Here is a 13,085-nt window from a genome sequence, read left to right as displayed (position 1 = left end):
CTCACAATGAAGAAATAAATGGTCAACAAATTCACCATCTTTCTCACACATGAAGCAACAATCCACGATAAATAATCCACGCTTTCTCAAATTATCCGTGGTCAAACATTATCAAATTATAAAAAACTCTCGAACATTCTCAAAATTTTCTTTACCCAAACATACTCTAAGTTACCTCCAAGAACTGAGTTTTTTGCTTGTACAACATCTATCTGAAGGATTCTTACCATGGACAATGAGGAAAAGAATGTTGGTGTAATTGAGTGGTGCTGTATGTGCAAGAATAATGGGGAGTCAGCGGACCATCTTTTACCACAATGTCAGGTGGCTAGTTCTGTATGGAGTAATTTCTTTAGTCAGATTGATTTGGCTTGGGTTATGCCTGGAAGCCTAGTTGCCCCTTTTAGCTCCTGGAGAGGAGGTGGCAATCCATACACCGCAGCAGTTTGGAATTGGTTCTTACATGTCTCATATGGTGTATTTGAAGGAAAATGAATGATAGAAATTTGAGGATTGGAAATGGAAGATAGAGGACCTCAAGACTTTTTTTTTTTTTCTAACACTATACTTCTCTGGACAGTTGACTTTCTTGTATGCATCTCATTGTACATGTAATGAGCATTTTAGCATTTTTGATGATATGGCTATTATTTATCAAGAAAGATGTTTATATGTGTTTATGCATTTAAAAAACATATAATGGTGAAAAAAATAGGTTACAAAATTTAATCAAATTTGGTCCGTAGCTTATGGTGATCATCCATGAGCAGTTTCCTTAATAAATGTTGTCAATGAACTAAGACGAATAGTTGTTGCTCATTAATATATGACCTGGGTTTCCATGTTTTGAGCTTTGAATCTGCATCTGCTTGTAGATTGCATTGCGACGAGAAAAGATCGGTGAAACAGCTCCATTCTGGGGATTCTGTGCGGCGTCCTATCCAGATCTTGAACAACCACCTCCTGCTAATGTTCTCGTAGAGAAAGCGAGCCAATCACTTAATGGTGTTGCCAGTACATCCTCGAGTGTATGTACCTTTTTTTTCTATAAAGGAGGCACAGTGTTATTTTTTTTTCTTCATACATAGGAAATTACTGTATAGAGCTAAGTGTTTTAAGTTTTAACTCATTGCATGGCATACATGGTTCTGCATTTTCATATGCCATTTTTAGAAGGCTTATCCTTTGGCGCGTACACACACACACACACACACACACACACACACACACACACATCTATATATTTTCACACGAGTATAGTTGTTGATATTTTTTGCATATGCTGCTGCCTCAAAAACATCTACAAAATGATATTTAGACAATTAAATTCTTTCTTTTTGTGGGATGAAATACTGAACTTAAAAGCTCATATTTTGATTTAATTGTTCTTAACTTCTAGTGAAATGAAATTTCAATTAAATACTCCAAGTGGCCTAAAGTATTTCTCTATTTAATATAGAGAACGTATACTCCTGTTTTAAACTTGCCTTGTTTGCCACTTTTTGATTGCTTTTTGTTCTGTGATGCTTCATGCTTGTTGTTAGCATTATAACTTTCTTTTGCAAAGTAGAAAAATATTACTTTATTTTTTATTTTTAATTTGAATGTATGATGAAAAAAGCCCAGAGGCAGAAGAGCATTGGTGAAAAACTGGTTTATAGAATTATGGTTGAAAATGGGGGTAGAGCACCGACTAGAGCTTGTTTGGTCTCCCTTATTTGAAGTCAATATCCTAATTTTGTGCTTCTATGACGTACCTTTTGCATTATTGGAATAAATTCAGTTGAAAATAGTAATCAGAAAAGATGACCAGCTAATAGTGTAGCTGTGCAAATAAATGCACAATTATTACTGAAGGTAGGAAAAGATCTTTGTGAGACTTTTCTGAATGCCTGATAGATAAACTTAAGAATGAAACTCACTGAGTCAGAAAGTGGCACAGCTTGTGCTCCAATTTTTACAACTTGAAAATGTGTTGGCCATATGCATGCTGATTCAGAAATTACTTAAATATAAATTGTTTGCCTGGTAAAGGCCTTGGTCTTGGTGTTATGCTTCCTCCAGGTCTAAGGTTCAAATCCTCTTGGGTGCAAACAATTTTTAGGAGCCATCGGACTGGGGGAACTTCCTCTTGAATTACCTGAGGTGTACTTGTGGGAAACTCCTTGCTGAGAGCCTGTGCACCTTTGGGATTAGTCTGGAATTTGTTTTCCGACACCCGGTGCCAATAAAAAAAATTTCTATGTTTTGGAAAGTATCTGGTTTTTCACCCTCTAGATATTGATAACATTACATGGGTAGGTAGCCTTCCCTTTTCTGAGGTGACCGTTTATGTTGCAAACAGTTTGTGGTCCAACACTAGTGGCATGTTAGTAAAATCATGTATACTATGATTTGAGGTTGGTAGAATTATAATCTAGTTCTTTTTTCTACTTGCATGTATCTGGTATTGCATAGTAGTGTTGATGTTTTCATTCACACATTGTTTCCTAGTATAAAGTTGGTGGCACTTTTGCCATAAATGGTAAAAGGGGGGAAAAAACTTATCGTCTGTTGGATCTTTATATCTGAATCGTGCTTTTATGATTTTTTTTCTCTGCCCAAGGATAGTTGGAGGTGTTGCAAGCAGATTCCAATAGTTTTTTAATATTTATCATGTCCTAAGGGTGATATTCTTTCTTACTTTAATGAAATCTATATTTTGCTGCATATATTTCACTTTAGTTTGTGTTGTTGGGTTTTAACTTGGGATCATTACAATTTTGGCTTGCAAATATTGAAATTTAATTTTCTTATTACAGGGTGATGTTTATCCGGTGGAGCCATACGATGACTTGTCAATGAAACAAATTCTTGATGCTCATTGGGGTATTCTCTATGATGAAGATGTAAGATATCCATGTGTCTGAAGATCCTATAATTCATGTTGTAATCTTTCTAGAAGATAAATATGGACATAAGTTGAAGTAAATAAAAACAAAGTTGTGAGGTAAGCACAAAGCGAAATGCTCTTTTGCCTTTTACTAAATAATGCCTGTTTTTGTAGGGGTTTCTCCCCGATGGGTAAAGCCCCAAATTAGAATACATAGAAGAAAAAGCAATTATGAAGAATTTCAGAAAATTATTGGCGTTTTTTTAGATAAATAAAAAGGCACAAAGGGGTGCAACCCTAGTATATAGGATATATACAAGAGAACCCCTATTTACTGATTAAAAAAATACAGAGAACCCCTATTCAGATTAAAGAACAATATTTTGAAAAATCTGGAAAGCAAAAAAAAAAAAAGCAGAGTGAAATAGCCATCATCCATGTATAGGGTGAGCTAAGGTTGAACTTTGTCAGCTCTACTACTGAAGCTTCCTTATCTTGAAAGGTCTGTGTATTCCTCCTCTCCCACTACACCATATTAGGTATGAATAAGGGTGCTACCCACCCTATATGGGGACCACCCAAACTATAAATCACTTTGCTACTTCACAATGAAGAAAAAGATGATCAATGGGTGCCCATACTTCTTACACATACAATATCAACTTTCCATAATGACATTTTGCTTCCTCGGGTTAATTACCATGAAAATCTCTCAATGCCACCGGCCATGCAAAAAAGCCACTCTTTAAGGGGTCTTTGCTTTGCAAGTACACATAGGGAAATGAGGAAGTATTAGGTAATATCAAAACCATATAGTATGACTTTATTTCAAACTTGTCTCTTGGATCAGATCTGACATATACCATCCTCACCTCCTTGTCTTACTCTGAAATTGTATAATATGTTAAAAAAAAGTGGAAACCACTTATGAAAAAAAAAAAAAGAAAAGAGTGGAGACCAAATCCACCTCCCAATCTTGCATGGGTGTAGTTAAAAGGTACCCCAATTAGTAGCTCCATTTCAGATTCACGTGCTTTGCTGCCCATGCATCTTTACTACGAGTAAATATTATATGACTCTGGGTAAGATATTTTAGAAGGTTGATCCACAGATTCCACACACCACACATCATGCCAAAAACTAACCTTAGAACCATCATCCATGTGAAATTGAATGAATTTTGACTTCCAATCCTGCTACTTCACTGTGAGGTAGCCTAGCTGTCTGGAATGGCTTCTTTGGTAGAGTGGGGCTTCCTTGAGTCATGCTGAGAAAATTAGTAGACTTCCTTGCATCTCGTAGATGCTTATACGGCTTCCCACAAATTGCAGCGATATAGAGGATGGCTCTTAAATGTTTACCATGGTGCATTTGGAGGGAGTGAAATAACAGAAATTTTGAAGATCGTGAGTGGACCACGTGAAGCAATTTTTTTTTCTCTCTCTCTCTCACACTTTGTCTCTGTGGGCTCAAGTGATAGATTTTAAAAGACTGGTTCATGATTTCCTTGTATTTGCTTCTAACTCTTGCTAGATGTTTCTCTTGTCTATGACCCATGGAGTTGAGCTATGCCTTGATTTTTCAGTAAAATTGTTGATCTCTTATATATATAGTCATCTCAAACCTGAGCTTTCATCTGTGGTGCTCTTTGCGACTTTCAGCAATGTAAATGAAGTTTAATTTTTTACTGGTGTATTCGATCAATCAGTGTGTTTTCACTAAATAATATTGTTATGCTGTTCTTTGAATTTCATGAGAAATGTGGTTGATGACTTCGTCTGCTATTCAAATAAACAATATTCTTCACCTTCTTGAAATTGATAATCAGCTAACTGTTTAACGGGTAATACTAGATACAATCTTCAGGTGTGCAAGCTCCTCTGCATACTCCCTTTGAAAAAATGTGGGGTCTAACATTAAAAAAATGATTTTTTCATGTGGGTCCCAGATTTATCCACTTTTTCAAAGGGAGTGCATGGGGCTTCCACAACATAGGATTGGAAATATCATTTCTTTTGTTTAATAATTGGTATAAAAAATATTTTGGTTGCTGTATTATAGTTTTTTTGTTTTTCCCGTTGTTTGTGAGTACCAATCATTGTATTGTGCTGGATGTCATTCTACAGTCAAGTGGGCTTAGATCACACACGTTGTCTATGCTTGTGAATGACTGTCCTGGAGTTCTCAACATAGTTACTGGGGTTATTTCTCGAAGAGGTTATAACATTCAGGTCAGTTTGGCATCAAACTGTGCTCCTCTTTTGGGCTTATCTGGTTTTGATGGTCTATGCTGATTCAATAGTTTGCTTTTACTTTATTTTCTAGAGTTTGGCCGTGGGTCCTGCTGAGAAAGAGGGGCTTTCCCGCATCACGACTGTTGTTCCTGGGACTGATGAGTCAATTGGCAAGTTGGTTCAACAACTGATAAAGTTAATAGATCTTCATGAGGTAATGGGTACTGGATTATATGCTGTGTGTATTTACCGAGACTTTGCAAATTTATTTTTCAAGACAGACCAATAAAAGAAGCCCTAAAACACAAAAAAATCTCCAACCACCTCTAGTTTGGGAATTAAAACTGTTAACTCAGTGGGTAATTTGGAATAATATGCAACTAAGTGGTAAGATAAAATAAAGTACTGACAAATCCTGTATGTACAATAGTCTCTAGAATCCAGAATCCTTTATATTGGTAATTACATCTATAAGTATGGAGTACTTTTATTATTTTCATGCGCCCAAAGTAATTATTCCCAAAATCAACGTGAAGTTATGGATTAAAGAAGAATGTATGTAAAAAATTTAGCATAAAATAAACATGTCAGTTTTGGAAAAATGCCCTACCTTGTGGGTCTAAGGCTCTACTTGTCATTGGATCTTTTCTTTATGATGAAGTTTGAGAACATCTGTAGTGCCTAGATTATAGATTTGGGTAAGTGCTTTTATATTTGTGTGCATGTCTGTGTTTTTCCTCGCCAGGAAAAAGTTTTCTATTGAACTAATTCCTAAACTTTCATATTGCTAAAAGAATTTGAGCTTTACTGGAATTGCTATTTCAACAGTCAGTCTTAATTTTTATTATTGCCAGAAGAGTTCTGTTTATTAAATAGTAACCATTATGACTTTGCATAGATGCTATTTTAATACGCAGTCTTAATTTGTATCATCACCAAAAGAGCACATGTCAAATAGTCAACGTTATAACTTTGTATATGGATGCTAGGCTTGATACCATGACTGGGTTTCCCCATTCTTGAACACTTGATGTGCATGAGTGAATGATTGACTAAAAGAAAGGTGGTCATTCCTTCAGGTTCGGGATATCACTCACTTGCCATTTGCTGAGAGAGAGCTTATGTTGATTAAGATTGCTGTGAATACTGCTGCTAGGAGGGATGTCCTTGATATCGCTAACATTTTCCGGGCCAAAGCTGTTGATGTTTCTGATCATACCGTTACCCTAGAGGTAGAAATTCTTACCATCTATCAATCATTATGTTGTTACGTCTTGGCATACATCATTTTGGGCACCTATTACTCTAATGTCATTTTTTTTCATTAAATGAAAAAAGAATTCTCATCTAGTCCTCTATTAATCATAACGTTGTCTGGGGTTTGGGCAAGGACCCTTCCTATTGCTAATGAGACAAAGACTATCAGTAGTGTAAGTGTGGAAGATAGGCTTGATAAGAAGAAAAATTTAATTGGAGACACGCATACCATTCAAGAAGAGGATGTAGGTACAGGTTACAATCAGAAAAGATGTTACTCCTATATTGTGTCGGTTGATCTTGTAAGACAACTTTTCATGTACGTGGGTTATTCTTAACCAAAGATCTAATTAAGTTCCATTCTCCTCTTTTAACCTTGGAATGATTGGCTAGGCATGTGCCAATACTCTGATTAGAGCTTGCAAGTTCCATTTGGTGTTTATATACCAGCAAATATTTAGTAATATTGTCATTGTCTACTGTTGTTAGCACTCCATCTCATTGCCCATCACATTTTTCTTAGGACCGATAGGGTCTTTGAGAAACCCTCCTTAAAACTTTGAAGCATTTCAAGGTCAGTATCACATACACCTTTAGCCTTACTCTTGAATCTGCTTAAATTGAACAGTGGCTCAACTTCGTCTGTGACCTTACCCTGATTGATGATTGCACTCGATCTAGTTTCTTTAATACGAACTTTGGGACTGAATATTAAAATTGAAATTAATGGATGTATATCTGAGTTTGGTGATGAAAGCAATGTAAATTATATGATTGCCGTTAACTTGATTTCGGGGAGCTCCCCATTCATCAATATTTTCCGATTACTTTTCCTGGTGTGCGGTCTCCATTTTCCTTGATTAATATTCTGACTATTTCTAGTCTGTTTTTTGAATGTGCTCCAGCTTACAGGTGATTTTAACAAGATGGTTGCACTACAGAAGTTGTTAGAGCCCTATGGGATTTGTGAGGTATTTCATGATTCTTGCGCATTTATTCTGGTTCTTATGTTTTTTGAACCGTTTTTATAAATTTGAGTATTGATTCCTACATTTTTGTTGGAGAGAGAGGAACTTTGAGTTGCCATGACAACACAATCATTTTATTTTTAAATTAATTTTTAAGAATACTTCACGTACATATCATGATTTGTTTATTGGTTGAAATTCCTGAACTTCTGCACAATAATGAACTGAAATTGCTATATACTGCCGAGGATAAGACAGATTTAATCTCTGTGCATCTAGTCAATTTTACTTGTGCCAACCATGTCACAGAAGAAATATTTGAACATCTGAAGATTCATGCCACATGTATTAAGCTGGTTGAAATATATGGCAAAAGAATCTCGAGTCGGTCCATTTGTGTTGAGTACAGGGCCTTTATGAGGTGCAGATGCACGTCCTTACAGTGAAAATTGCCATCCAGATATAACTGTCTCTGAAAGTGTGGAGCTTGAAGTAACTAGTAAGAGTGTTCTAATTGTTGCAATTCCCCCTAGGGGCTAGCTCAAGTGGTAAATGCCTTGGTCTTGGTGGTATGCTCCCTATATGTCTAAGGTTCAAATCCTCTTGGGTGTAAAAAATTTCTTGGGGCCATCAGACTGGAGGAACTTTCCCTTGAATTACTCGAGGTGCACTTCCTGGAAACTCCTTGCTGAGGACTTGTGCACCCTTGGGATTAGTCAGGACTTTGATCTCAAACACTCGGTGCCAATCAAAAAAGACTATTGTTGCACTTAAATCTGCAGATCAGCCAGCCAAAAGTTGGTTGCAACATTCAATAACTGCTGGTTTTAACTTTAAGTCAATCTATGAAATTGTTTGAATTGTTTAGTGCCTTTTCTCACTTTACTGGACTCCAGGCTCGCTTTCCCGCTGGTGTGTAACCGATTTCTTTGAGAAAGAGATAATTTTGCAAGTGAAGGGTGGAGACAAAGAGGAGAGGAAGTAGAGGGATAAAAAAGATATATATTTTTTTTTCGTTAGTGGTTTAAAAATGAAAAATTGGGAAACTATAGCTCGGTATGGGTGGAAGTTTAGTTAACGATGCTGATATTTATGCCTCAGTTAGTTTCCCAATGTTTGTCAGGAAATAGGTGATTTTCTAACACTGCATTAGAGGGTGTTTTTAGAAAATAATTGGTTACAAGATACTGTTCTTGGCTAACTATTTAACTATTACTATAGATTTTCAAACTGTTTCTTCTTACTTGAAGGTGGCAAGGACCGGTAGGGTGGCATTGGTTCGGGAGTCGGGGGTTGATTCTACATATCTCCGTGGTTTCCCTCTTCCAGTGTAATGCTGAGTCATTGAGTAGCTCTAACAATGAAGGAACATGTTACGTAAGTTTTCTGGTTTTGCCTTTGATAGCCTTTTATTTACTGTATTTTTTTTCATTTTCAAATTGTAAGGGAAAAGAAATGAATTCAGGTTGTTCCATAATTGTGTTAGGTCTCTTGAAGGGTGGATCAATGCTGACTTTAAAGTGCAGAAAATGTGGTGCCTGTCGTAACTTATACCTGTGTCCTCTCTTTGCACTTTAGATCTTGTTTATGTCTTCCTAAGCTTTTTGTCAGCTTTGTTTTAACCGAATTGATAGGTATGCCATCACGTCAAAACTTCTAAGAACTACTTATTCAAGCATATCGTATCATATAGCTCAAGAAAACCAAAAACCAATTCTAAATTTTATGGTTCTCTGTTCTTAAAGTATTCTAGGGGAGAACTGCTCTCCATCTCCAGCTGCTTTCTCGACAACCGTCACAAGAGCATCATGCTTGTATGAGTGCTCAAAGCCACGGGCTGATTTGACCGGAGGAGGGGGTGACAATTCTGATGGTAGTGGATGGTGAGGTATTTTGACTGGCAGAAAGCAGTAGATCTATCCCCAAGTGTCAAAGAACAATGGAGAAAAACTAAGAAAAAAGATAGAGAAAGGACAAGGAGAAGGTAGAAGATGAGAGGGTGAGCAGGGAGAGTACTGAGCTAGGGAGACGAGAGGAGGAAGCTTCACTGTGTTTTACTGGTGAGTGGAGTTTTAAAGTAGGGGAGGTGACTTGGGAGCTGAGTTTGTGCCTCCATAACAGTAATTAAGGCTACTTTTGCTTCACCCACATATGGCTCGTTCAGTGAAATCCTTGCCGTCCAAGCATACAGACGGGTGCCATTGGAGTTATGGCTAGCTAATGGCAGCCACCATGTGGAATTTGCTTGGGACGGCTACATCAAAGTTAAAGTTTAATAGTGTTTGGTAGGGGTAGATCATACCATCTTTCACGAGTGGGATGCTTTATTTTCGATGCTTCTTGTAAGTCTTTAATTTTGACACAGTCGATCCACTCAAGCATTTCAAGATCGAGTAGTTTGACCATGACAAATGTTGTTCCTGAGAAGCCAGAAATGAAATTGTAAAATACCTTTTGTTTTTTGACATCGAATTTTGGAAGAGACTCCATATATAAGAATTGCACTGAACACATACAAAAAGCTGCAATAGAAACGACCATTCTAATGGTAGTGGATAGATCTACTGGTTTCTGCCAGTCAGAATTATCACTACCTCCATTTTTCTTTGACACTTGGGGATGGATCTACTGCTTTCTGCCAGTCAAAGACTCAAAATACCTCACCATTCACTACCATCAGAATTGTTACATTCAAAGCGACTTTTTATTTAAATAATTTACTTATGAGATGAGTTTAAGTACGTTACATCAATAAATGTGAATGTGTATGATAAAATTTAGGATGAAGGGTAGAATCACTTAAAAAAAAGAAATCAATAGGGACGTTGCATTTTGGCTTTAAACTTTAAATTTGGGTATAGTTTTCAAGCTATCCATGATTTTAAGCTCAAGATTTTTCAATGTTTAAAAGTTTATTCAGACTTTGTTTTAAATCCAAATCCAAACAAGAAATTTGTTTGTAGTTCAAAGCTTCAAACCCAAATTCTTTTAACGAAAAATTCATCAATCCAAACGCAAAATCATAGCAGAGTACGTTCCGGATGAGAAGAGCGTTGATATGGCTTTTCACAAGGTTGAAAGCACGTGACAGTTGGGAGGGTGGATTGTTGATCCCTGTGCATGGAACGAGCTGGACATTCTTGGTTACCAAACATATTTGTTCGCTCAACAAAATCGAATCGCTGGTTCAATTCCTACGAAGGAATTCTGCAGATGACGTTGATCTTCCGGTAATCATTATTTGCATACGTTAACGTCTTTGCTCATTGCACATGCTTAAAGCCAGCTCTTTTAGGTCATGAATTGTTAGCACAAAATTAAGAACGAAAATGATAGTCCCACCGCTCATAACGAGTGGGAGTTACCGCTGATATTTTTTATTATTTTTTTTAAATTTTTTTATTTTATGATTAAGGAAGTATTTTTCAGCGAAGTTATGAATTTTTAAAAATTATATATTTAAAAGTGTTAAAAAAATATATTAAAAAATAAAAAACACTTATGCCTAATGGTATCTCCCAACTGGAGCTGGATATGGTGGACATAGCACCGTCTAACCAAGAATATAGCAAAGCTGAACCCAAAAGGTTTGATAACTATATCATTGGCTGATGGTATAAACTGAAGAAAGAAGTTTTCATATCAAAATTCTTATTTTATCTCTTTTTTAAATATCACTTAAACACAAATATTTTTAAACTAATTATTACAACTTTATCAAGCTTGCAAACAAAAAATAAAAGTCATACCACCAACCTCTGATGTAGCAATTATTCCAAGGAAAAATCTATTTGTCATCCTCACACTTCACATACCACACTTATTTTAATTGTTTTTTTATTTTTTTATAATAAATAATTCCAATATGAGAATTTTTGGCAGTACCTTGGTAGGATTTCAGAGGTCCCCCACAGAGTCCTAGATTATTTGCATAGCCCTCCGCAGTTCCAATGGAGTCAAAACTAGGGACAGGCCTTGACAAGAGATTGTTGGACACACTAAATTCCTTGATCCGAGCAAGCATGGCAAGTTCAGGTGGGATCATACCAGTCAATTGGTTGTGATCGAGTTTAAGCACATTCAAATACGTACAATTCGCCAGACTTAATGGGATTTCACCCGAAAAACTGTTGGATGAGAGATCTAGGGATGTTACAAATAGCAGTTTATCTGATATATCACTAGGGATGGACCCTGATAGCTTGTTTCTAGAAAGATCGAGGCCTGTCAAGCTTGTGCAATTCTTGATGCCACGGGGAAACTAGCCCTTAAGACCCATGTCCGAAAGGCGAATATTTAGAACTCTGTTCTCATCAGGATGCCAACACTCCACGCCTTTGAACTTACAAATGAATCCCTCAGTATTGTTTTCAAAATTCCATGAAGAGCTCAAGTAGTTGTAAGGGTCTTCAAGAGAGTCTTTGATGGTTTGCAAGCAGTAAATATCACTCTCATTGGTAGTATTTTGGCAGGATTTCGAAGGCCCCCCACAGTCTTATATTATTCGCATAGCTCTCTGCAGTTACAGTAGAATCAAAACTAGGGACAGGCCCTGACAAGAGATTGTTGGACACACTAAATTTCTGGATCTGATTAAGCCGAGCAAGTTGAGGTGGGATCATACCAGTCAATTGGTTGTGATCGAGTTTAAGCACATTCAAGTACGTACAATTCGCCAGACTTAATGGGATTTCACCTGAAAAACTGTTGGATGAGAGATCTAGGGATGTCACAAATGGCAGTTTATCTGATATATTACTAGGGATGGACCCTGATAGCTTGTTACTAGAAAGATCTAGGCTTGCCAAACTTGTGCAATTCCCAATGCCATGGGGAAACTCGCCCTTAAGACCCATGTCCGAAAGGCTAATATTTAGAACTCTGTTCTCGTCAGGATGCCAACACTCCACGCCTTTGAACTTACAAATGAATCCCTCAGTATTGTTTTCAAAATTCCATGAAGAGCTCAAGTGGTTGTAAGTGTCTTCAAGAGAGTCTTTGATGGTTCGCAAGCAGTAAATATCACTCTCATTGGCAAAACTTGAACTACCACCCAAAAAAACCAACCCCACATGCAAGATCAAAGTGTGGGCAAGAATGGCAAAATATTTGCCCTTCAAAACCATTTGCGTGGGAATATTCATTATGTGGGTCTAAAAATAAAATAACTCAAAACCCTATTAGCAATTATACAAATAAGGGGCTTTCAGGAAATTGGAGCAATGATATACACAATCAACAAAACTTTAGTTCCAATGGCACTAAAACCAAAAGAAAAACAATTTTCATTAACAGAAAAGACCCAATCCAACCGAAGAAAAATCTATTCAGAGAAAAAAAATCCTACACAAGATATGTCACACGAAACAACAACCGTAACAATTCCAAAAGCCAGAAATTAATGCTAGGATGTTACAGACGCTAGCCTTTTATCCTTTGAAGACCCCAGAAAATTTGAAATCCAGGAAACTACTCTATGTTATACATTAAATATAAAGAAGATTTAGGACATACACAGAAGAGAAAATGGTTTCAGAGATACCTGACATCAGTATGCTGTTTCAGAACTACCTATAAGAAGAGAGAAAAAGATAAAGGGAAAAGAAAAATAGAGGGGAACACTGAACGTATAAGACCCTCTCTCCAGCATATGAACTCAAGAATCAGCGAGGAAACATCATTAGGATGTTATTCTCACAATGACTTCCTTTTATGTCAGTCTTTCTACCTTTTCCAACAACCCAAAGACACAAA

General features: G+C 36.7%; 2 protein-coding genes and 1 pseudogene across 3 annotated transcripts in view; 1 reads left to right on the top strand and 2 right to left on the bottom strand.

Moving 5' to 3' along the window:
- LOC122317180 (acetolactate synthase small subunit 1, chloroplastic-like) overlaps nt 1-9,796 on the top strand; it is a 30,701-nt gene extending 20,905 nt beyond the window's left edge. The window contains exons 6-14 of one of the 2 annotated variants that reach the window (XR_006244384.1): nt 876-1,028; nt 2,802-2,888; nt 4,999-5,103; nt 5,198-5,320; nt 6,186-6,338; nt 7,269-7,334; nt 8,582-8,708; nt 8,818-8,965; nt 9,077-9,796. Coding sequence is in view for 1 of the 2 variants with exons in the window: in XM_043134136.1 (XP_042990070.1) it covers nt 876-1,028; nt 2,802-2,888; nt 4,999-5,103; nt 5,198-5,320; nt 6,186-6,338; nt 7,269-7,334; nt 8,582-8,665 (771 nt within the window). In the remaining variant the exon portion in view is untranslated. Of the gene's footprint in view, nt 1-875; nt 1,029-2,801; nt 2,889-4,998; nt 5,104-5,197; nt 5,321-6,185; nt 6,339-7,268; nt 7,335-8,581; nt 8,709-8,817; nt 9,007-9,076 lie in introns of those variants that run through there. The other variant, XM_043134136.1, reaches the window with a different exon arrangement.
- Nucleotides 9,797-11,187: 1,391 nt separating this feature from the next.
- LOC122316226 lies at nt 11,188-11,781 on the bottom strand (annotated as a pseudogene).
- LOC122317038 (probably inactive leucine-rich repeat receptor-like protein kinase At5g48380) lies at nt 11,774-13,085 on the bottom strand. Its single transcript, XM_043133929.1, has one exon. The coding sequence runs from the start codon at nt 12,473-12,475 to the stop codon at nt 11,783-11,785; it is 693 nt and encodes a 230-aa protein (XP_042989863.1). The 5' UTR covers nt 12,476-13,085; the 3' UTR covers nt 11,774-11,782.

Source organism: Carya illinoinensis, chromosome 7 (genome assembly GCF_018687715.1).
Source record: "Carya illinoinensis cultivar Pawnee chromosome 7, C.illinoinensisPawnee_v1, whole genome shotgun sequence".
Classification (NCBI taxonomy): domain Eukaryota; kingdom Viridiplantae; phylum Streptophyta; class Magnoliopsida; order Fagales; family Juglandaceae; genus Carya; species Carya illinoinensis.
This window is presented reverse-complemented; position numbering and strand designations above follow the sequence as displayed.